Source organism: Panicum virgatum, chromosome 2N (assembly GCF_016808335.1).
Source record: "Panicum virgatum strain AP13 chromosome 2N, P.virgatum_v5, whole genome shotgun sequence".
NCBI lineage: Eukaryota > Viridiplantae > Streptophyta > Magnoliopsida > Poales > Poaceae > Panicum > Panicum virgatum.
The window spans coordinates 11,616,427-11,639,382 of record NC_053146.1 but is presented as its reverse complement, the minus strand read 5'-3'; the positions used below and the strand labels follow the sequence as shown (position 1 = coordinate 11,639,382).

Genomic DNA, 22,956 nt, shown 5'->3' with positions numbered 1-22,956 from the left:
AAAAAGCATTGTTGCGTGAAAACTAACAAATGTTCATACTGGAATGTTATTAATCTGCATGTCCTTTTTTTTATTAAAAAGGGTAGTATACGCATCGGTTCTCAAATTAAGTAGGTGACCACATCCTTATTACCTTCCTTAAAAACAAAGACAGAGACAAATAAAGCTACCTTGTTTCTCATTGATATTCAAGTCTGTAGGATGTATGGATTCTAATTATTAGTTTGATGATCACTACACCTCGAGTATTAAAATATTATTTGGAAAAAAAGGACTCACAGTGACCAATCTGCCAACAATGCCTAGGCTTCAACCACCGTTTTATTTGTCTAGGACGGTAGGACCTAACAAAACCCGGAGTCTCTTCCAACCTTGGCACTGCCTCTAGGATTGGGATTATACTATTTTCTTATGAAGATGTCAGACAATTTTCATATTGACACACCTGCATTCAGATATCCAACAGTCACTGTAAAGCAAGTCATCATGCGAGTTCTGCTGAAAGCACAACGAAAATGACAGGTTTGTTCTTAAAATCTAAAACTGAGAAACGCAACCACACGAATGTAAAATGTGAATTCTGGTACTTATTCGAAGCTCGAACCTGAGCTGATATTTTCCGAGTCAATGTCACTGAACCCTGTTTCGCAGGCCACAGCAGTAAAGGGGCCAGAAAGTCACCTTACGCGGTACAATCCTAGTTGAATCCCCAAAGATCGTTGTGACCCTGAGAAAATGCAACAAAACACGGTGCCCTTTAGCACATGATACACCTGCACCGTTGGGCTTTTACAAACATATACATCATCACTTCCTCGGTTGACAGTTGCAGTACAGTACAGCCACATCATAACCTGACTCCGCTCGACCAGGAACAAGGCAGTTAAAGTCTACTGGGACGTAACAAACATATTTTACATGTTACCTAGTCACTATGGCATAACCTTATGTAAGCATCTAGCCCTCTTGGTATGTTTCGATGATTAATGACAATCATTATTGTGACTAATGAGTTTGTGCAGCTTAATGAATCATTATCGCTTATTTGGTCATATGTCAAAGAGCCCCCTCAATTTCATTATTCAAAAAGACGATCTCGGTATTCAACTCAAATATATAACAAGACTAAGGATCTTTCTAGTCCTAAGTGTCGCAAGGTTGAGAAGGACACTTAGATTAGTATAGGTTTCATAGTTTTGTAGAGGTCACACTATTAAGAGGGGTTAAGACTAAATAACTTGAGCATGGACATGGTCAATTAAAAATGGATGCACACTATGGTCACTCAGGTTCCTAGAAGTTCAAATAAGTGGTTTTCAACTTATATCTCAAGAATATTTGGATTTCATTCAAGACTCAAATCAGAAAAGGCAAAATCAGAAAAAGTCTATACACCGGTTTAACCGACGACTCAACTTTTCTATACTCGGTTAAATGCAGTTATCAGAGTCTGGACAAGTTCTATACACCGGTTAAACCGACGATGTTTGAAATTAACGTCGGTGTATTAGTCCAGAGATGGTTTCTCCAGGGTGTTTTAAGGTTCTATACACCGGTTAAACCGATGATGTTTGAAATTAAACGTCGGTGCAATTGACCAGTGAGATGGTTTTTCCAGGGATTTCAGAAGTTGAACTCACCGGTTAAACCGACGATGGATTTGAGTTAACGTCGGTGCAGTTGTCCAGAGAGTTAGTTTTTCAGTTGATTAGTGGACAACTACACTCACCGGTTAAACCGATGATACGTCGGTTAATCTGCCCAAGTTGTAACGGCTAGTTTTCCAAATGGGCAGTTTACATTCATCGGTTAAACCGACGCTGGCTATTGGAGGTTCGTCGGATTAACCGGCGCTAAGCAGTTTTCTGGCAGCTTTTCTCCAACGGCTCTATTCGTGTGAGCTGCCTATATATACCCCTCAAATGGGTCATTTTGCACTCTCTTGACACCAGGCAACATTCATACACCATACTATTGTTGAGAGCCACCTTGAGCTTCATCTTACACACATTTGTTCATTCAATCATTCAAGAAGCAAGACTAAGGACTTGAGTAGAGAGAAGCTTGTGCGCATCCGTTCTTGGTGATCGGATCTTGCTCAAGTGAGGGCCCTAGCTTGTTACTCTTGGTGATTGGCAGCACCTAGGCGATCTTGGTGATTGAAGGTGTTTCTTCCGGAGCTTGCCAAGGATTGTGGGAGCCCGAAGAAGTTTGTACGTGGCTTGAGCTCCACCATGCCGGGATGGTGAACGGAGACTCTTAGTGAGCGCCTAAGTCTCGGTGACATGGGAGGTGACAAGACTCTTAGTGAGTGTCACAACGTGGATTAGGGGTGTGTGCCAACACATCGACACCACGGGAAAAAATCCGGTTGTCTCTTGCCCACTCTTTCATTTCAAGCACTTACTTTCATGCAATTATTCATGTGCTTGACCTTAGAGATCATAACTTAGCTCTACCTTGCTTAGTTTCATATTTAGTTGTATCTTTAATAGCTTGTGTAGTTTGCTTAGTTAGCCGGTTGGTGAATTGAGCCTTACTAGTATTGCATAGGTTAAGGTTGCTTTAATTTGTTTAGAAATTTGAAAAAGGCCCAATTCACTCCCCCTCTTGGTCCATCGATTCTTACAATTGGTATCAGAGCCTCGTTGCTCATTTGGATCATTAGGCTTCACCGCCTAGAGCTATGGCCAAGATGGGTGGCTCGCCACTTCACTTCGAGGGCAAAAATTTTGCTTATTGGAATGTTCGCATGGCCGCATATCTTGATGCGATTGCCCCCGAAGTGTGGTTGGCAACAAAAACCGGGTTCACCAGAACTCCCACATCGGAACAACTCAAGTGGAATGCAAATGCTAGAAATGCAATTTTCGAAGCCATTAGTGAGGAAGTCTTTGCTAGAGTAAATGGCATGGACTTAGCAAGTGATATTCGGAAATAGCTAATTGAAATTCATGAAGGCTCCACAAAAGTCCGTGAACAAAAATATCACTTGTTTAGAGCTAAGTATGATTCCTTTAAGATGCTAGCTCATGAAAATTGCAATGATATGTATTCTCGCTTGAATGTCATTGTCAAGGACATTAATGCTATTGAAGTTTCTAAAATTGACAGTGGCTCCATCAACCGCAAGATTCTCATGCTCCTTCCGAAGCCAAAGTATAACATCATCAATGCTATGCTTCAAAAGGAGAATTTTGATACGATGGAAGTGGGAGAGCTTGTGGGCGAAATTCGCGCTCATGAAATGGGTATTCTTGGTATGTACGAAGAGCCAACTATAAGCAAGTCAATCGCTCTCAAAACCAAGGCAAACAAGCCCCGCAAGCTCAAGATGATCAAGCAAGAATCAAGCTCAAACAATGAAGAAGAAGATCATCATGAAAGCTCATCCGATGATGAAGAAGATGGAGAACTTGCTCTCATGATGAGAAATTTCACACGCTTGAGCGACAAGATAAACAAGAAGGGTTACAACTTTGACCCTAAAAAAAGAATGTTCCGGCCAAATGAAGATGTCAAGTACAAAACATGCTACAATTGTGGAGAAAAAGAGCACATCTCTCCCGATTGCCCCAATCCGGACAAGAGAAAGAAGGACGACAAGAGCAAATATCGCCATGACTCAAGCGATGATGATGAAGATGAAAAGAAGAACAAGAACAAGAAGCTTGGGAAGAAGAAGAGCCATGACAAGAAGACCAAGCTCTTCCCAAAGAAGAATGGGCACACCAAGAGAAGCTTCTTGGTGGAAAAACAAGAATGGGTGACCGATGTCTCATCAAGCGAAGATTCAAGTGATGAAAAAGACATCGTCACCATCGCTCTCACCAATGAAGAACCACCGCTACTTCCACCTCTCATGTGTCTCATGGCAAAAGGTAACACAAAGGTATGTGAGGTAGATAGTGACAATGATAGTGATGAAGAGCTTGACCCTTATAAGTTTACTAACCTCATTAATGAGTATACATCCGTTATCAAGAGGGAAAAGGACAAAATCAAGATTCTTGAGAGCACTCATGCCAAGTTAGAGCTTGCCCACTCCGATTTGCTCGGCAAGTACAATGACTTGCTCAAAAAGAACAATGAGTCAATTGTACTTGCTAAGCAAGTTGAAGAGAGCCACAAAAATCTTAAACAAGAGCATAGGGAGTTGGCTCACAAATATCAAGAACTTGAATTTGCCTATGAAGCAATTGACCCAAGTCTTGAGAATTTTGTCAATGAAACCATTGAAAAGGTCAATGCTTCTACTTCATGTGATGACCTACTCATTGATGCAAATGCCACTAATATTGTGCCCGAGCTTGCTCCTTCTAGGGAAAAGGAATTGATGGATCAAGTGGCAAGCCTCAAGAGTAGTGTGGAGAAGCTCTCAAGAGAAGAATACGTCCGCAAGAAAATTCTCTTCAACAATGCTCGTGACTATGGCAAGAGAGGTCTTGGTTCATTTCCGGAGCCAAATCAAGGCACTACTCCTTCTCCGGAGATTAAGACTAGCTTCGTCAAGGAAGTTGGTTCATATTGCCAACATTGCCAAGTCACCGGGCACCACACTAGGGAGTGCACCTTACCATCACACCCTCTTCCCACTTTACCAAAGAATTACTCATTAATGTTTCAAAATAACCATTTTCTTTTGAGTAAAGTGAAGGGCAAGGTGAAGGCCAAATTCATTGGCAAAATCGCTAAGGAGTCAAAGAAGAAGCTCCCCAAGCAACTTTGGGTCCCAAAAGCTCTTGTCACACATGTGCAAGGCTCAAAGCTTGTTTGTGTTCCAAAAACTCAAAAGTGAATTCTCATGTGTGTAGGTGAACTACAAAGCCGGTGGAAAATATTGGGTACTTAATAGCGGTTGCTCTCAACACATGACCGGCAATGATAGCATGTTCACCTCTCTTGATGACCCCGGCGATCATGAACATGTCACCTATGGTGATAACTCAAGGGGGAAAGTCTTAGATTTGGGTAGAATAGCAATTTCAAAAGATTTATCTATTTCTAATGTCTTGTTTGTAGAAGCACTAAGTTTTAATCTTATTTCAATTGCTCAATTATGTGATCTTGGACTAACGTGTACCTTTGACAAGAATGGTGTTGTAGTAACTCTTGAAGAAGACAAGTCATTGGTATTCACGGGGTTTAGGCATGACAACATTTACTTGGTGGATTTCTCTTCAAAGCAAACAAGCTCCATGACATGCCTCTTCACCAAGTCGTCTCTTGGGTGGCTTTGGCATAGAAGAATTGCTCATATTGGCATGAGCAACCTCAAGAAAGCCCACAAGAGAGGGATGATCACCGGCTTGAAGGATGTTACATTTGATAAGAATAAACTATGCAAAGCATGTCAAGCCGGAAAGCAAGTTGCAACACATCATCACATCAAGACGATGTTGTCTACCTCCAAGCCGTTCGAGCTATTACACATGGATCTTTTTGGTCCAACTACATACAAGAGCATTGGTGGTAATCTCTATTGCCTAGTAATCGTTGATGATTTTCACGCTATACTTGGATCATGTTTCTAAGCGATAAGGGTGAAACTCCGGAAGTCTTCAAGACATTTGCAAGAAGAGCTCAAAGGGAGTACAACTCCCCTATTGTGAAGATCCGGAGTGACAACGGCACCGAGTTCAAGAATATGAAGATTGAAGAATGGTGCGATGAAGAAGGCATCAAGCATGAGTTCTCCGCCACCTACACGCCTCAACAAAATGGAGTGGTGGAAAGAAAGAACAAGACACTAATCACTCTAGCAAGAGTAATGTTGGATAATTATGGCACGCCCGAGAAGTTTTGGGCGGAAGCAATCAATACGGCGTGTCATGCATCCAACCGAGTGTATCCCCACCGACTCCTCAAGAAAACTCCATATGAGCTCATCACCGGGAAGAAACCAAATATATCCTACTTTCGAGTCTTTGGTTGCAAATGCTTCATTTATAAGAAGAAAATGCTCGGTAAGTTTGAGAGTAGATGTGATGAAGGTTTTTTTTCTTGGTTATGCATCAAACTCCAAAGCATATAGAGTATTCAATCAAACCTCCGGGTTAGTTGAAGAAACATGTGATGTGGAGTTTGATGAATCTAATGGCTCCCAAGAGGAGGTTGTTGGCTATGACAATGTAGGTGATGAGAAGATTGATGAAGCATTGAAGAAAATGTCCATTGGGGATATCAAGCCGGAAGAGGTGCATGAAGGCAATGATCAAGGGGGAAGACCTTCCTCGTCTACACCAAGCACCTCCATGGCACCCCAAGTGGATGAAGATCAAGAAAAAGATGATCCACAATCTCAAGAAAATGTGCCAACGCCAACACCCCAAATCCAAGAACAAGAAGAGCAAATTGTTCCACCACAAGCACAAGTCACCCATGATCCACCCCAACAAACATCCACGCATGAACCGCTAATGAAGCATGGTCGTATCTCCAAGGATCATCCAATTGATTAAATCATTGGTAGTCCTTCCAAGGGAGTAAGAACTCGATCTAAGCATGCTTATTTTTGCGAACATTACTCGTTTGTTTCTTGTATTGAACCCACTAGTATAGAGGAAGCACTTGAGGACTCGGATTGGGTGATGTCCATGCAAGAAGAATTGAACAACTTCACCCGCAATGAAGTTTGGGTCCTCGAACCTCCTCCAAAAAACAAGAACATCATCGGCACCAAGTGGGTCTTCCGAAACAAGCAAGATGAACATGGGGTGGTGATACGCAATAAAGCAAGACTTGTGGCAAAAGGGTTTTCTCAAGTCGAAGGTTTGGATTTTGGTGAATCTTTTGCTCCGGTCGCAAGACTTGAAGCTATCCGCATCCTTCTTTCTTATTCTTCACATCATAATATCAAGTTATATCAAATGGATGTGAAAAGTACATTTTTAAATGGCGTTATTAATGAACTTGTTTATGTTCAGCAACCACCCGGGTTTGAAGATCTAAGGAATCCTAACCATGTTTATAGGTTGCACAAGGCACTCTATGGGCTCAAACAAGCTCCAAGGGCTTGGTATGAGATGCTTCGTGACTTTCTAATCATGCAAGACTTCAAGATCGGGAGGGTGGACACCACATTGTCCACAAAAGACGTCAACAGGGATCTTTTCATTTGTCAAATTTATGTTGACGATATCATCTTTGGCTCAACTAATGATTCACTAAGCCATGAGTTTGCTACCATGATGTCTAGGGAATTCGAGATGTCCATGATCGGCGAATTGACCTTCTTCCTTGGTTTTCAAGTCAAACAATTGAAGGAAGGGACATTCATTCATCAAGAGAAATACACTAAAGATATCTTGAAGAAGTTCAAGATGGATGAATGCAAGCCGATCAAGACACCCATGGCAACCAATGGGCATCTCGACTTGGATGTGGACGGTAAACCGGTTGATCAATCCCTCTATCGTTCTATGATAGGGTCTTTGCTTTACCTTACCGCATCTAGACCCAATATAATGTTTAGTGTGTGCTTGTGTGCCCACTTTCAAGCTAACCCAAAGGAATCACACCTCTCGGCTGTGAATAGGATCCTTCGGTATCTCAAGCACACCCCAAGCATAGGCTTGTGGTACCCCAAAGGCGCTAGCTTAGATCTCTTGGGATACTCGGATTCGGACTTTGCCGGAAGCCGTGTGGATCGCAAGAGTACCTCCGGGGGTTGCCACTTGCTTGGGCGTTCTCTAGTTTCTTGATCAAGTAAGAAGCAAAATTCCGTGGCTTTGTCCACCGCGGAAGCGGAATATATAGCGGCCGGTGCATGTTGTGCCCAAATCCTATATATGAAGCAAACCCTTTTGGACTTTGGTGTGAAACTAGATAGGATACCACTCCTTTATGACAATGAAAGTGCCGTAAAAATTGCCAAAAATCCGGCACTCTCGCACAAAGCACATTGATATTCGCCATCACTTCTTGCGTGATCACGAAGCTAAAGGAGACATATCTCTTCAAGGTGTGAGATCCGAGGAGCAATTGGCAAATATTTTCACAAAACCATTAGACGAGAGTACATTTGTTAGGCTAAGGAATGAGCTTAATGTATTAGATGCGGCAAACGTCATGTAAGTTGCCTTGTCATATAGAAAAATGCATACATATATGACACTTGTCTAACCATGGTAAGATAGTGATGAGCATGGGTTTTGCTAGAGGTGGTGGTCCATTTGTTTTCCTCTAGGCTTGAAGAAAGGCTCATCATGAAGAAGCTTCCCATGGGTTCAAACTTGACAAGTAGAACTTAATTTCTTGTTATGCATTCCTTGTCATATAGATGTGCACTTCATGTTTACTCTTCTTTCGCATGTGGTTTTAGCTTGCACCATCATTGCATGGGTAAGGGTCACAAAGGAGATCACTTGATGAAAATGGGACTTGTTTCATATGCAAAATCTTAATTCATGAAAAGTGAAAAGAGCAAAGTGTTAGATGCGTTATTACCTAGTGAGTCATGTCATGATGAGTTTGAAGCTTTCTATCTTCAATATTCCTATGACATGGCTCATACATTTTATTTGGCGCTTTGTCTCGATTTGCGGCTTTTCCTTGTGTTTGAAAAGAAAAACTACTAAGCTCTATGCTATCCTAATTATTTTGAGGGGTAAAGTCGCCTATGCAAGTCCATTAACTTGAGTTTAGTTGGATTTTATAAGTTCATTGGACTTAGCATAGAAGAGTGAGCTGAGAGAAGGTTTTTCGGGTTCATCGGTTAAACCGACGCTTAATGGATCTATACCCATCGGTTTAAGCGGAGTTACTAAGTTTCTACCTTAGCTCAGTCAAACCAGGCGTTCAACCGGCGTATGCAAATATCAGAACATCGGATCAACCGGTGAACATAACACTGATCTGACCTATCAATCAACCGGTGATAGCAGCGTTCAACCGGCGAGTTCAAAATGCATATCGTCGGATCAACCGGCGTTCAGATGAGTTTCTGCTGCAGTCTCGGGTGAACTGAACCGATGCAATCAACCGGCGTTCCAAACCTACGCATGTTTAATCGGCGTTAAGGAAAATCATCACATGAGGTGGATACATGTTTCTTTCCTACATCACAAGGGTTAGCAACATTTTGCAATTGATCTTTTAACCCATGTGATGAGCTCTCACTAGTTTTAATTACTTTACTAGAAAGCTTGCTAGTGAGTAAGGCATGGTCTAGTACCAAATTCTCATGAGCAACACTAAGCTCCACATGAGTCAATTTTAGCTCCTTATGTGAACAATTTATGACATAAAGTAGATGCTTTTGTTGTTCACATGTGTCTTTGAGAAAAGGGTTTTCTTTTTCAAATTTGATTGTTTTGGTTAACACTTCCTCAAATAATTTGGTCAAGCTAGCATATCTACTCAAGATCTCATCATATGAATTAAGATCAATCACATTGCAATTTGATACCTTTGTGTCACCTTGTGACATGAAGCAATGTGGAGATGGAGATGAGCTTGACATAGCAATATCATCCGTGCATGAGCCAACTTGATCATCAATCTTGTCAAGTGAACTTGTTGTAGATTGATTATCATCATCATCACTTGACCATGAGGTGGAGCAATCTTCCACAACCACCATGTCATGGATGTGCTCATCATCCTCATGCACTTCCTCCTTGGTCTTATAATCATCATGATCATCGGAGGCCGCCCCATATTTCTCATTTAGATAACTCCAAATCTCATGGGCGGTTTCCTTGTCCATGATCTCACCAAGAATGCAATTATGCAAAGATCTAAACAAGATGTTAGTAGCTTGGATGTCTAGATCTAGGCATTTCTCTTGTGTTGGAGTTAGATTTCCTTCATCTAACACATGAGAAAAATCTACATCCACCATCCACCACATTTGAGGGCAAATAAATTTAAAATTGCATGTCATCCAATTTTTCCACCGTGCAAAGTGTGTGCCATCAAAAATATGTGGACACTCAACATCTAGCTCATAAGTCGCCATCCTCTCGGGTCGGTAAGGACCACAAATGAGAGACCTCGGCTCTGATACCACTTGTAGGGTCGATATGGCGGACTAGAGGGGGGTGAATAGTTCTTTCTAAAACTAATTGCGCCGGCTAACCGAAACTTATGCGGAATTGAAACTATTCGCTTAGCCAAGACTTCACCCCTCTAACTATGACTCTAAGGCACCTCCAAAAAGATCCTACACAAAGCAAATGGAGAGCCAAGCTATTAAGAGCTCTCCTAACAATTTTAATGCCAAGTCACACAAGCCTAAGCACTAGTACTTCACAAACCGGGGGAGCTCCTACACAATTCTAATGAGCAAAAGCACAAAACCAAACCTAAGCTCACTAGATGCTTAAGGACAAGGATAAACAATCCAAATCCAAGAGATCAACTTGCTTAGCTACACAATCTAAGCACGAGCAACTAATTAAGCTACACAAGCTAACTAGTTACACTAGGATCTCTATTTCTAGCTACACAAGCAAGAAGATGATTAGCAAGCTACACAAGCTAACTAATCACTAGAGAGCAACTACATAAGCACAAGATATAGATGAATATAAATACAAGGCTTATGATTTGGAGAATGCAAACCACCGAGAAGAGTAGACAAGATTGACACGGTGATTTTTATCCCGAGGTTCACTTGGTTGCCACCAAGCTAATCCCCGTTGAGACAAGCTCCAAGGTTGCCGCCGATCCTCTTGCTAGTGGTGACTCTCAAGCCACACTCTCCCACGTGGAGTGCTCATACCGAGCTCTAGCACATGATCCGGCCGAACCACTTGTTGTTCTTCACGTCTCGCTCAACTAGAGTTGCTCTTCGCGGCTCCCGCGGGGTGAGCACAATACCCCTCACAATCTCTTCTCCGGAGCACCGCACAATCTTCTTGCGGGCTTCAACGGAGTCTCTTGCCACCAAGCCGTCTAGGAGGTGGCAACCTCCAAGAGTAACAAGCACACCGGCTTGCAACATGATCACCTAGTGCCACTCGATGCAATCTCTCAAAGCAATCGCACTAGAATCGCTCTCTCACTCGATCAGATGATTACTATCAAGTTAGAGTGAGTAGAGGGCTCTCAAGCACTCTCACACATGGACACCAAGTCCACATGGTGCTCAGCACTTCAAATGGCCGGCCACACCCTCTATTTATAGAGGGAGGCCCCAAACTAGCCGTTACACTCAAAACTCGTGAAAACAGAGTTTTCGCGGACTGTCCGCCTCACAGAAACTGGACCGTCCGCCATTCAAAACCAACGGCTAGAACTGCAATGATTATGTGCCAGAGTCGACCGTTAGAGCCCCGGGCGGACTGTCCGCACCCCTGGGGCAGACCGTCCGCGGTTCAAAACTTCGAACCAACCGATTTGCAAACGTCTCTGACTAAAACTGGAAGTGACCAGCGGACTGTCCGCTCCCCAGGGGCGGACTGTCCGCAGTTCAAAAGGTCAGCACACACAGAAACCGCAGTGTTTCTGTCCCAGAATTTTCAGTAGGAGGCGGAACGTCCGCCCCAAGGGTCGGACCGTCCGCAGTTCATTTTGGGCACCCAAGACAGAACTACCAAGTTTCTGCGCCCGTTTCAGCTTTTAAAGGCGGACCGTCCGCCCCCATGGACCGGACGGTCCGCAGTTCATTTTGGACCACCAACAGAGCCAAAACGGTTCTGTTCGAGCTCATCCGAGATAACGGCGGACCGTCCGCAGGTATATTTCCAGCAGAAATGTACCTCGGTAAAACGGCCATAACTCCTAGCTCCGATGTCCAAACTAGGTGATCTTGGACTCTATGGAAAGCTTATTCAGAGGGCTACACAACCCAACTGAATATTTGATCCAAAACACAATGGATCAAAGCAGTATTTCACTCCAAGAGCCAACCTAATCTCCGAAGAAAACCGAAAAGCCTTTCTTGCTTCCCAAAGTTGATCAACATCAACTCCAACTCTTTCTCCTTTGCAAATATGCCAACACCACCACGTGAACAACACCATGTGCATGTGTGTTAGCATTTCACAATCATTTTCAAAGGATTTTCACTTGATCTCGCCACGCCACTCGATCCTAGCAACATCGCAATGTTAGATCGCTCAAGTGGCACTAGATGACCGATATGCAAACAAGTTTGCCCCTCTTGATAGTACGGCCATCTATCCTAAATCCGGTCATGCACTTCTCTACACAACCTTTGACCGGTGAAATGAAATGCCCTACAAGTCATACCTTTGCCTTGCGCATTCCATTTCATCTTTCCAAATGTTGATGCCACACAAGTACCAAACTCCATCAAGCCTTTTGATCATCTTCATGAGTCAACACTTGGCTTGATCTTCCTTGAATGATATGATCCACTCCATATCATCACATGACCTCTTTGGTCCATCGATCTTGACCTTGCTCGCTCTTCACCGTTGCCTCGGTCCATCGGCGCCAAATCTTGCCCAAGCTTCACCGCCTCGCGGTCCCTTGCTTCAAAGCCTTGACTTGCCCTTCTCCATTGCAACCGGTCCATCAAGCCAAGCCTTGTCTTGATCTTCTCCACTTTGGTCACATGACTCCATGTCATGTCTCATATGCAATGAGCTCCTTGGTCACACTATATGAGCATAGCATCAACCCTTAGCCATTTATCCTCCATGGCACATGTTGCTCATACTAGTGTCTTTGTGTAGACTAATTTCCTGTGTATCTCAACATAAACACTTATTAGTCCACCTAAGTTGTCACTCAATTACCAAAACCAAACAATGGCCTTTCATCAGATCACTCAGTTTCAGATGCAGATTCAGATGCAGCGCAGTCAGAGCAGACTCAGGGGCAGAGTACTCAGGGGTCACCGACTCCACGACGTTCTGGCCGCACTCGGCAGACGTCCCCATCAGGAGAGTCTTCACCAGCGACCGAGCGTCGCACTGGACCGAGGACGCGAGGAGGTCACCAGCCACAGGAGCCTCGCAGGTCAATAGCTGCTGCAGCAGCAGCTCGCAGAGCCGAGGCCCTAGAGACCGAGCGCGCAGTGTTCCGTATGAACACTGTTGTGCGTCTGGAGCCAGGTGTGCTGCTCCAGAACTTGACCAAGGCCAATGCGGCGAAGGTCAAGAGGCTCAGGTGGAGTGTAGCAGAGGAGGACTGGTTCCCCGTGACAGCAGGGTCGACCGTAGGTTCTGGACACTTCTTCAGGCCAGTTTCTACGAGACCTACCAGAGGCGGGGCCATAGGATCTTCCCACACAGGGTGCTCGACTGGGTCTCACTGAGGACAGCTGCAGGGGGAGCAGATGTCAGAGAGCATTTTGCTCACTTCAGAGGCCTGCCCAGGCTATTTCAGATGGAGCAGAACAGATATATCGAGGACTGGGTCAGAGTATTCTATGCCACAGCCTGAATTGCTCCCGAGCGCAGAGCCGTACACTTCGTATTTGGAGGTCAGGTCTTTGGTTTGTCCAGGGCGACGATTGCAGGGATTGTCGGAGTCGATTTGGTCGATGTCTCCCTGCACGAGATGGTATACGGAGACGCAGATCCACTGCGCAGAGCGATGATTGGCGAGATGGCACCTTCTCACGAGGCTATCTCTCAGTGCTTCCGCCAGCCGTTTCCAGCGTCATATGCGCGAGTGCCCAGCTTGCTGACCCCAGAGGCATACGCAGTTCACATGGCCCTCCGGAGGACTCTGTTACCGAGGAGTGGCTACCCAGAGGGGTTCACTGGCCTGCAGCAGCTGCTACTACTTCACATCCTCACTCACGAGCCATTTGATATAGTTGACTTTATTATAGCTGAGATCGAGGATGTGATCACTGATGGGATGGGTGTAGTACACCAGTTTCCTTATGTTCACTGGATCAGCTACATATGCTCTATGATTGTGCCAGCTGAGTCACCCGTCAGTGCAGTATACCGTCAGGATGAGGCTCCCCGGTTCCCAGTTTACCGTCCGACAGCTCCCCAGGACCGGAGGAGGGGCAGACAGGCCGAGAGAGCTGCTATGGCACGACTGTCACCTAAGGTGCAGGCCCGAGTGGCACAGGAGGACGAGGCACTGCTAGCTGCCGAGGCACAGCTTCCCGGAGGAGATGATGAGATACACTGGTCTGAGCTTGAGTCAGACTCCTCCGAGGACGACGAGTACTTTCCTGCAGCCCCAGCTACTCACGACCACGAGGCAGGAGGTTCCAGAGAGCCGGCTCCAGAGTCACCAGCAGCTGCTACAGTCACAGAGTCCTAGGTGACTCGGCCGTCCAAGCTTACCTCTCTCCTTCAGCAGCTTGTTACTCAGCAGAGAGAGGATCGGATTGCACAAGAGGAGGCCAGGAGAGCCCATGAGGCTCAGCTAGCAGCCATTCAGAGAGAGGCTGCCCGAGAGCGTGCTGCAGCCGAGGAGCGTTTTGTCGGGCTTATCGACCGAGTTTCACAGAGGACAGATGCTCAGTTCCAGCAGATGCAGCAGGGCATGATGGCGATGTTCGGGATAATCACACAGCTTTACACTCACACCGGACTCGCCCCGCAGCAGCCAGGCCTTCAGGGTGTTGGAGCACCTCAGCTTGCAGTCACTCCAGCTCCAGCCCCTACTGCAGCTCCAGCTACTACGGCGACACCGAAGACCACGTTCTCGATGTCCGCACTCCTTGGGTCTGCCGGTCGTCTGCTCTTCTCACCACTGCCAGCGACTACACTCTTTCAGGACTCACCGTCGGCAGTTCAGTCAGTCGCCCTCCCCGTCATACCTCAGACACTACCTTCAGGGGAGGAGGAGAGGAGTCTATACTTCAGCAGTCGACACAGCCGGCAGGTTCAGCAGTCACGACTTCAGATATTGATACTTCTTCTGCTGACCCGGTTACCACTTCTACGGACCCTCTTCCAGGCAGTGCTAGCACGAGAGCCTCCACGACAGCTACACCCCCAGTCAGCTCAGACCGGCAGCTCCCATCCGTCACCGAGGATTCACCGTCCGACGACGACGACGATGACGACCCGGACCGCTTCCTCGCCATACCGCGACAGCCGGACCAGTAGTTCGCCTTTTTGGTGCTTTGATGCCAAAGGGGGAGAGAGTTAGGGGGAGTTGGAGTCAGGGGGAGGTTAGAGTTAGAGAGAGCTCGTAGTTACAGGATTTTGATGTTTTATATCTCATTTGATGTTAGTTCATGGATATGTACATTTGACTCTTGAGTATGTTGTGTGTTGAGACATATCTATGGATTCCGTTTGAGCCGTTGAGCTCTTTGGTTCTTTTTCGAGTTTGCTTGGGTTTATCCTGTTTACTTTTCTCGCTTTCTCGTTTAAGTTATTTGTTTGTGTTGTCATCAATCACCAAAAAGGGGGAGATTGTAAGCATCTAGGCCCTCTAGGTATGTTTCGGTGATTAATGACAACCATTATTGTGACTAATGAGTTTGTGCAGCTTAATGAATCATTATAACTCATTTGGTCATATGTCAAAGAGCCCCCTCAATTTCATTATTCAAAAAGACGATCTTGGTATTCAACTCAAATATATAACAAGACTAAGAATCTTTCTAGTCCTAAGTGTCGCAAGGTTGAGAAGGACACTTAGATTAGTATAGGTTTCATAGTTTTGTAGAGGTCGCACTATTAAGAGGGGTTAAGGCCAAGTAACTTGAGCATGGATATGGTCAATTAAAAATGGATGCACACTATGATCACTCAGGTTCCTAGAAGTTCAAATAAGTGGTTTTCAACTTATATCTCAAGAATATTTGAATTTCATTTAAGACTCAAATCAGAAAAGGCAAAATCAGAAAAAGTCTATACACCGGTTTAACCGACGACTCAACTTTTCTATACGTCGGTTAAACGCAGTTATCAGAGTCTGGACAAGTTCTATACACCGGTTAAACCGACGATGTTTGAAATTAACGTCGGTGCATTAGTCTAGAGATGGTTTTTCCAGGGTGTTTTAAGGTTCTATACACCGGTTAAACCGATGATGTTTGAAATTAAACGTCGGTGCAATTGACCAGTGAGATGGTTTTTCCAGGGATTTCAGAAGTTGTACTCACCGGTTAAATCGACGATGGATTTGAGTTAACGTCGGTGCAGTTGTCCAAAGGGTTGGTTTTTCAGTTGATTAGTGGACAACTACACTCACCGGTTAAACCGATGATACGTCGGTTAATCTGCCCAAGTTGTAACGGCTAGTTTTCCAAATGGGCAGTTTACATTCATCGGTTAAACCGACGCTGGCTATTGGAGGTTCGTCGGATTAACCGGCGCTAAGTAGTTTTCTGGTAGCTTTTCTCCAACGGCTCTATTCGTGTGCGCTGCCTATATATACCCCTCCAATGGGTCATTTTGCACTCTCTTGACACCCGGCAACATTCATACACCATACTATTGTTGAGAGCCACATTGAGCTTCATCTTACACACATTTGTTCATTCAATCATTCAAGAAGCAAGACTAAGGACTTAAGTAGAGAGAAGCTTGTGTGCATCCATTCTTGGTGATCGGATCTTGCTCAAGTGAAGGCCCTAGCTTGTTACTCTTGGTGATTGGCAGCACCTAGACGATCTTGGTGATTGAAAGTGTTTCTTCCGGAGCTTGCCAAGGATTGTTGGAGCTCGAAGTTTGTACGTGGCTTGAGCTCCACCACGCCGGGATGGTGAACAGAGACTCTTAGTGAGCGCCCAAGTCTCGGTGACATGGGAGGTGACAAGACTCTTAGTGAGTGTCACAACGTGGATTAGGGGTGTGTGCCAACACATCGACACCACAGGAAAAAATCTGATTGTCTCTTGGCCACTTTTTCATTTCAATCACTTACTTTCATGCAATTATTCATGTGCTTAACCTTAGAGATCATAACTTAACTCTACCTTGCTTGGTTTCATATTTAGTTGTATCTTTAATAGCTTATATAGTTTGCTTAGTTAGCCGGTTGGTGAATTGAACCTTACTAGTATTGCATAGGTTAAGATTGCTTTAATTGCTTTAGAAATTTGAAAAAGGCCCAATTCACCCCCTCTTGGTCCATCGATCCTTACACCCTAGTGTACAAGATTTCTATGCTGGTCTGGCACTACTATATACAACTATATACAGATACAGTGTTTGGTCACATAAGCTTGCTATTATCACCCTTCAACTATATTGCTAATTATTAATGAAGGGGCCTCATTGAAACCGATCTGTTCGTCTGGGTTGTCGGTTGGTCGAGATGTTGATTCTCTCATCTCGAAGCATGTTCATGCTGGGAGCCAACAACCTTGTGTAGCGATCAAAATACAGTAGCTGCTTCATGAGAAGAGCAAATTCCCGAGGAAATTTCAGCCCATAGGACTCACTGACCCTCACCTGGGAGATGCGGTAACAAATATGTCAGCTTTCATTTTTCTATTCCTTCATTTCTGAAAAACATCATGCATAGCTCGGATTAATGCTTGGTCAATAAATTAAAATCAAAACGGTGCCTTTCAACTTCAGATAGCAACATGCAGCACATGAAGACAACTATTGCAAACATGAAAAATCATAAACAGCATTTCAGCTAATCATCTACTCCATGACAGCCAAGTGACAGTTGTCACCAGGCCAATAAACTCTAGACTTCTGAAATCAACTTTAGAAATTTTAGTGTGTCCACATAATCAGCCAACTAGTGAAGGTAAAACAAAAAAATGGACTTCTGTACTAAAAAAAATACTAACTGTAGGAGGAATAACATTTTTACAGCTTATTACCCCATGTTATCTTTTGCTTGTAGCAGACTAGCAGTACCATTCTTCTGCTCTAGACCGAATCACAAAAGAGAGTAACTCACCAGATCAAGAAATAGAGCATTCATCTGTCTCTCATCAAGGACAACATTAGCAGATACTGCTGTAGCATCAGGACCTCTTGCTGTTGCGACTATGATTTCAGTATCCAAGTCCTGCTTAACAAATGAAGAACATTAGTGCATTTTTCTGTGCCAAAATAAACTTAAGAATGGGATCTCACGTACAGCAGAAATTAAAGAAGGTAAGTACCTCTACTTAAATACAAAACTAGTCACATAAATTGATGCGCATTGGTTGCTTATGATTTGTATCTTAATTGAGAATCTGCGCTGTAACTGCTACAACCATAAGATCATGTTTGCTATGGAATTAAGTTAATACAGTTTTAGCAAGATGTTTCTCCAAAACAGCACATCACTAAGACACTAACAGAGTAACAGTTGATTTAGGTCACTCAAAAGATAGTTCATCATTTTATCAAGCCCTTATCATCTCAAAAGGTTGATCAAGTTTTCAGGATATCAAATAGCCTACTATCGTTCGGAAATATTACCTGTATTGATGAGAATATCTTTCGCAGGTCCTTTGCAAATTCATCAATATTTATATCATTCCCTGTAGCACCCATTTCAGAAAGGGCAGAGGCCATAGCATCATAGTCCTCAGTTGCAAAAGAAGCCAAAAAGACCTCCATAGCAGCCCAAGTCCTTGGGGATATGCGACCAACAATACCTGAAAAGTATTGATTAATATAATTATACAATTAATGAAGAAAGTTGCAATCCTAAAGTAGAATGATACAACAATCAACCTAGAGTACTAGGAGTTTTAGCGTATTGCGAGGTAAAAGTCCACCCTCAATTGTGTGATATGGTTCATGCTCCATTATATTTACAATGTAGATTATGAGCCACTATAAAAAAAAGGACTACTGGGAGAAAATGCTACAGCGTACCGAAATCAATGAAACCAATTCGCCCATCACGGAGCAACCATAAGTTCCCAGCATGCACATCGGCATGGAAGGATTCACATGAAATCAAGCTTCCAAACCTGCAATATTTTTGCATTTTTCAGAAGCTTAGGCCAAGGCACTACAAAGTTTATGAAGGGAAAACAAAAGTCTCAAAATCGATGGTGTATGATATCACCAGAAAAAGTAAAGCAGCTGTATATCTTACCAGACATTAAGGGCAGTGACTAAAGTCAACTCAGGATCCGGAACAAGAGATCTTATAGAATCAAGATCAGTAAGCGGAACTCCATACAACCTTTCCATAGTCAACACACGTTTTGTGCTACAGTGCTGATACACAAATGGGGCTTTTGCCTGCCTGTCAAATCCCATAGCATCTATGTATCCCTGAAAAGCCTGAATATTTGCAGCCTCTTTTCTAAAATCAACTTCTTCAAGCATTGATTCCTTTATATCCTTGACAATGCCTACCTAAAAAAAAATCTTAGTCAAGATTACATCAATTAATTATATGCTTTGCAGTTTGTCTAACTCATTGAATGACAATACAAAGGCTGAAATTTTTTTCTTAAAAACCTTAGCAAAGTATAAAAGAAAATTTCATAATGCTCACTGTCCCCACTTCAATACGCATGAACTAATTGCTCTTGGATTTCTGATTATGTTGCACACATTGTGCAAGTTATCACATCATAGATTTCTGCCTCGACACAGCCTCAATATCTAACTTTTTTGGTAACAAAATCACTTTGCTTTTTACAGAAAGCAATAACAGGTCTACGAAAATTCACTAACTGCTGGGGACATCAGTTACACTATGAAGCCACACAAAAGAATGAACCAAGCAAACTATCCTATTACCTGCCAGACTAAATTCCCACCACGTCAGAGGTCAAGGCCTGAAGTTGTTTAGCCATTCCTCAACTTTCTTCAGAATCCCATTAGCTTTGTCTTGATAAAGCCTCAATATCTATTACTATCATTATGTAACATAACATATCTATTTAAACAATTCTACTCAATGATTATACTCAAGATCTGTTAAGTTCCCGTGTATTGCAATGCACTTAGATGCACCAATTTTAGTATGATGACCAGATGATAAACTTGCTACACTGCTTTTCAGAATATAAATCCCCACATGCTCCAAGAACCATTTCGTCCAGATATTGGTTGGTATGATAAAATATGGTTCAATGCTGATAATGATTTTTTTCTGCTATAATTAAAGAAAGAAAATTGAAGGAAGACTATGTGATTTAAAGAATAATTATCATGTCATGAAACAGTCAAGTATCTCGTCAGACATGAACTTCGTCATTAGGATAGCATTTACCAGTGATGTCCTCTGTAGCTCAGGGTTCAAGAATTCCAAAACTCGTGCAACGACATAGATAAAATTCAGATCAGCAACCAAAGTATCTTCAATGCCAGGCTTTAGAACTTTAATCACCACATCCTTCTGAGAGCTCTTCAACCTAGCCCCATGAACCTGAATGACAATGAAATATCTCAATGCTTCAGCATCAGACTGCATAATGTGATTCAAAGTTCCCAAGAGAAACCTGTGCTATTGAGGCAGAAGCTATTGGCACCGGGTCGATGTATTCATATATACTATCCAATGGTCGCTGCAACTCCTCACGCAATATTGACTGAATCACATCATAAGGTACAGCTGGTGCTCGGTCAAAGCAGTTCTGGAATTCCTCAACATATTCTGCAGGAAACAAAGTTGGTGCAGATGCTACGAACTGCACCATTGCAAAGTCAGTTGACTATCAATACCCAGATAATAAGAAATAGTACATGGTTTCTTCAATGGAGAAGAAATGGTACGTAATCATGGAATCAGAAAGTTATTCAGATTCAACCCCCACACCCACCTCAAAAGACCATCCAAGAAAAGGAAATATGTTGGCTCAACCCAGTTATAGTGATCAGCTAAGGATGCTTTTTGCATAATCGATTTGTTCATTAGGAGCCTCTTTCATTTACCATGTACACATAAGTACTACAACTAAGAATGTCATGACTTCAACTTAAACCATTGATCACTAAACATTAAGAAATTAAAAGATTTATATTGGTAATCTAATATATTGCGGATTACCATCAATCATAGTACAACGTTTGAAGATGTTCTTACCTGGCCTAGCTTGATATAAGTTGCACCCATGCGCTCAAAAAGCCTCCTAAGGTAAAGAGGAGAAAGCAAACCAAGCTGCATCTGAGCTGGAATTCCTGCTGATGTGTTAGCAGTCTGCAATAGATAAGAGCATGAAATGAAATTATGTTCCTGCTGAAACAAAAATTCAAATCACTGATAAATACTATCTCAGTTAAGCGTCAATTATTCAAAACTCAGCCACAGGCTAACTTGCAACAATGGAACCTCCCTTCCATGTTGAACAGACTAATGTCCCTTAAAAGCTTACCCAACTCAAGCAATCAGTATGCCAATAGTTTTATGCTGATCCTTCCATGATCAGCTATGACTCTTTGAGCCTTCAGCATACAAGCATGTATCCAATGGAAGTGTGGCGCATGGGTGTGATTGCACAAATGTGCACCACTAATGAATGCATTGTGATTTTCTAGAGTAAGCACTCTCACTATTTCACAAGAGACCTTTCATTTAAGCATGACCTCTCTTTTTGGAGGGCTACAACTACCAAGAAAACTAGAATTTTCAATCGCACCAGATACGCAAAGACAAAATTAAAGTTTAAAACAGGAGAAGCCGAACCTTTGAGAGGTCATTCAGCCACTCCCCACCAACCCCAAGCACAGCTTGGATCCCTTGCGCCATCCTGAAAGCACCTCGGGGCCCTGTGCTAATCGACGTCTGGAGAAGGTCCTCCACCAATTTAGGCAACTCACCAACTCTATCTGCGTACAAATTAAAAGAATAAGTGAAGAACCAGATGATCAGTTCACAATGAAGAAACAAACTAGAAAGCACACATTCATCGACCGTTAAATAGCGTTAAAACCATTCATCCAACCAATAGATCAGCATTTAAAATATCTACAGCACCACAGATTCTGAAACTGCCACATACATATGGTACTAAACATCTTCATTTCACATCATCCTGACATTCTCCCTCCTAGCTAACTAGCAGATGCCATGGATACAGAAGAGAAATTGCAGAATCGGTTTTGCTGAGGATGACATACGCTTGCCAGGTGACATAAATCAGTTGATTACCTTGGAAGCGCGTGGAGAAGTCCTGGGCCGGGGAGTAGCGCGCGAAGACCCTAACCCCGGCCCTGGCCCGCCTCCGCCCCTCATCCCGCCCGCGTCCGGCCCCGCCCACCCGGAGCGAGCCTCCCCCGCCGGACGGCACCTGCAACAGACCCCACCCCAGTCAAATCCGCCACCCCCGCCGCGCAATCGAATCGGAGGCGACCTTGCCCCAGTGCCGAGAGAACCCGGAGCAGCCGAACGCGACTTTGAACTAGTTTCTCACGGAAAATGGCGAGATGCGAGAAGGGGGTCGGGAGAGGCGGGCGTACCTGGGGGAGGCGGCGGCGGTGGTGGTGGACGAGGAGCGGGGAGCGCGCCGCCGAAGCGGCCCTCGCGGCCGCCGCCATCGGTGAGAGGGTCGGTGGGTGGTACGGGTCTCGCCGGCGACGGCTGCGGCAGCGGTGTTGGAAGTGTGAAAGGGTGTGGCCGTGTGGGCTTGGGGTTTGGACTTCACGGGGCTGTAACGGCGGGGGAGGCGACACGTGTGCCAGATAGCGGCCTCGCCACTGTCCCGTTCTGCGCCGGCAACGGCGTCGCGTGATATTTGGTCAGGAATTACTACCGAAAATCCTCGCGAACTCGAAATTACTACCAGAAATTTTGGTCAGTAATCAAAATTACTACCAGATTCCATATCTTTGCGAAGGCGAAATTACACGTCTTGGAAGCATCCTGTTTCGAGTTTGTGAAGAAGACAAATCTCTCCGCGGGAATTGCAGAACAAGAACTCAAGAATAACAGCGACCGCGACCATCTTCTGTGGCACGAAACCGGCCACGGATTTTTACCGCGTTCAAGGCCCTCGCACAGAAACAGTGCTGTTTAACGGAAGGTAATGCTTGGTGATCGAGGATTTGAGGTTAAATACTCACGTTGGCAAGTGGGGTCCCTGACCATATTGCGCGTTCGAGAAAAAAAAATCCTGATCACAGCAATGGTCAGTTGCAGCATCATTGCAAGTAAAATGCAACTCAATGAGTTCATCTCCAGCGAGTGCCAGGATAG

General features: G+C 44.0%; 1 protein-coding gene across 2 annotated transcripts; it reads right to left on the bottom strand.

Moving 5' to 3' along the window:
- Positions 1–567: 567 nt before the first annotated feature.
- Positions 568–22,385, bottom strand: LOC120659745 (uncharacterized aarF domain-containing protein kinase At5g05200, chloroplastic-like). Of its 2 annotated transcripts, XR_005669160.1 has the most exons (12): positions 22,221–22,385; positions 21,913–22,051; positions 21,448–21,590; positions 20,848–20,961; positions 20,264–20,452; positions 20,035–20,190; positions 18,904–19,169; positions 18,678–18,775; positions 18,276–18,454; positions 17,764–17,874; positions 16,990–17,297; positions 568–944 (listed from the first exon to the last, which is right to left on the bottom strand). XR_005669160.1 is itself a non-coding variant. In XM_039937971.1 (11 exons), the coding sequence occupies exons 1-11, from the start codon at positions 22,296–22,298 to the stop codon at positions 17,118–17,120; spliced, it is 1,653 nt and encodes a 550-aa protein (XP_039793905.1). In that variant the 5' UTR covers positions 22,299–22,385; the 3' UTR covers positions 16,925–17,117. The 2 variants fall into 2 exon arrangements, 1 of the variants encoding a protein (XP_039793905.1); XM_039937971.1 differs by lacking the exon at positions 568–944 and having other exon boundaries at positions 16,925–17,297.
- Between the last annotated feature and the right edge of the window lie 571 nt (positions 22,386–22,956).

Coding starts and splice junctions, on each gene's coding strand:
- LOC120659745 (XM_039937971.1), bottom strand. CDS start 22,298: ATGGCGGCGGCCGCGAGGGCCGCTTCGGCGGCGCGCTCCCCGCTCCTC. Junction 20,453..20,847: donor CTTATATCAAGCTAGGCCAG/GTAAGAACATCT, acceptor GCAATGGTGCAG/TTCGTAGCATCTGCACCAAC. Junction 17,298..17,763: donor ATGCTCTATTTCTTGATCTG/GTGAGTTACTCT, acceptor CGCATCTCCCAG/GTGAGGGTCAGTGAGTCCTA.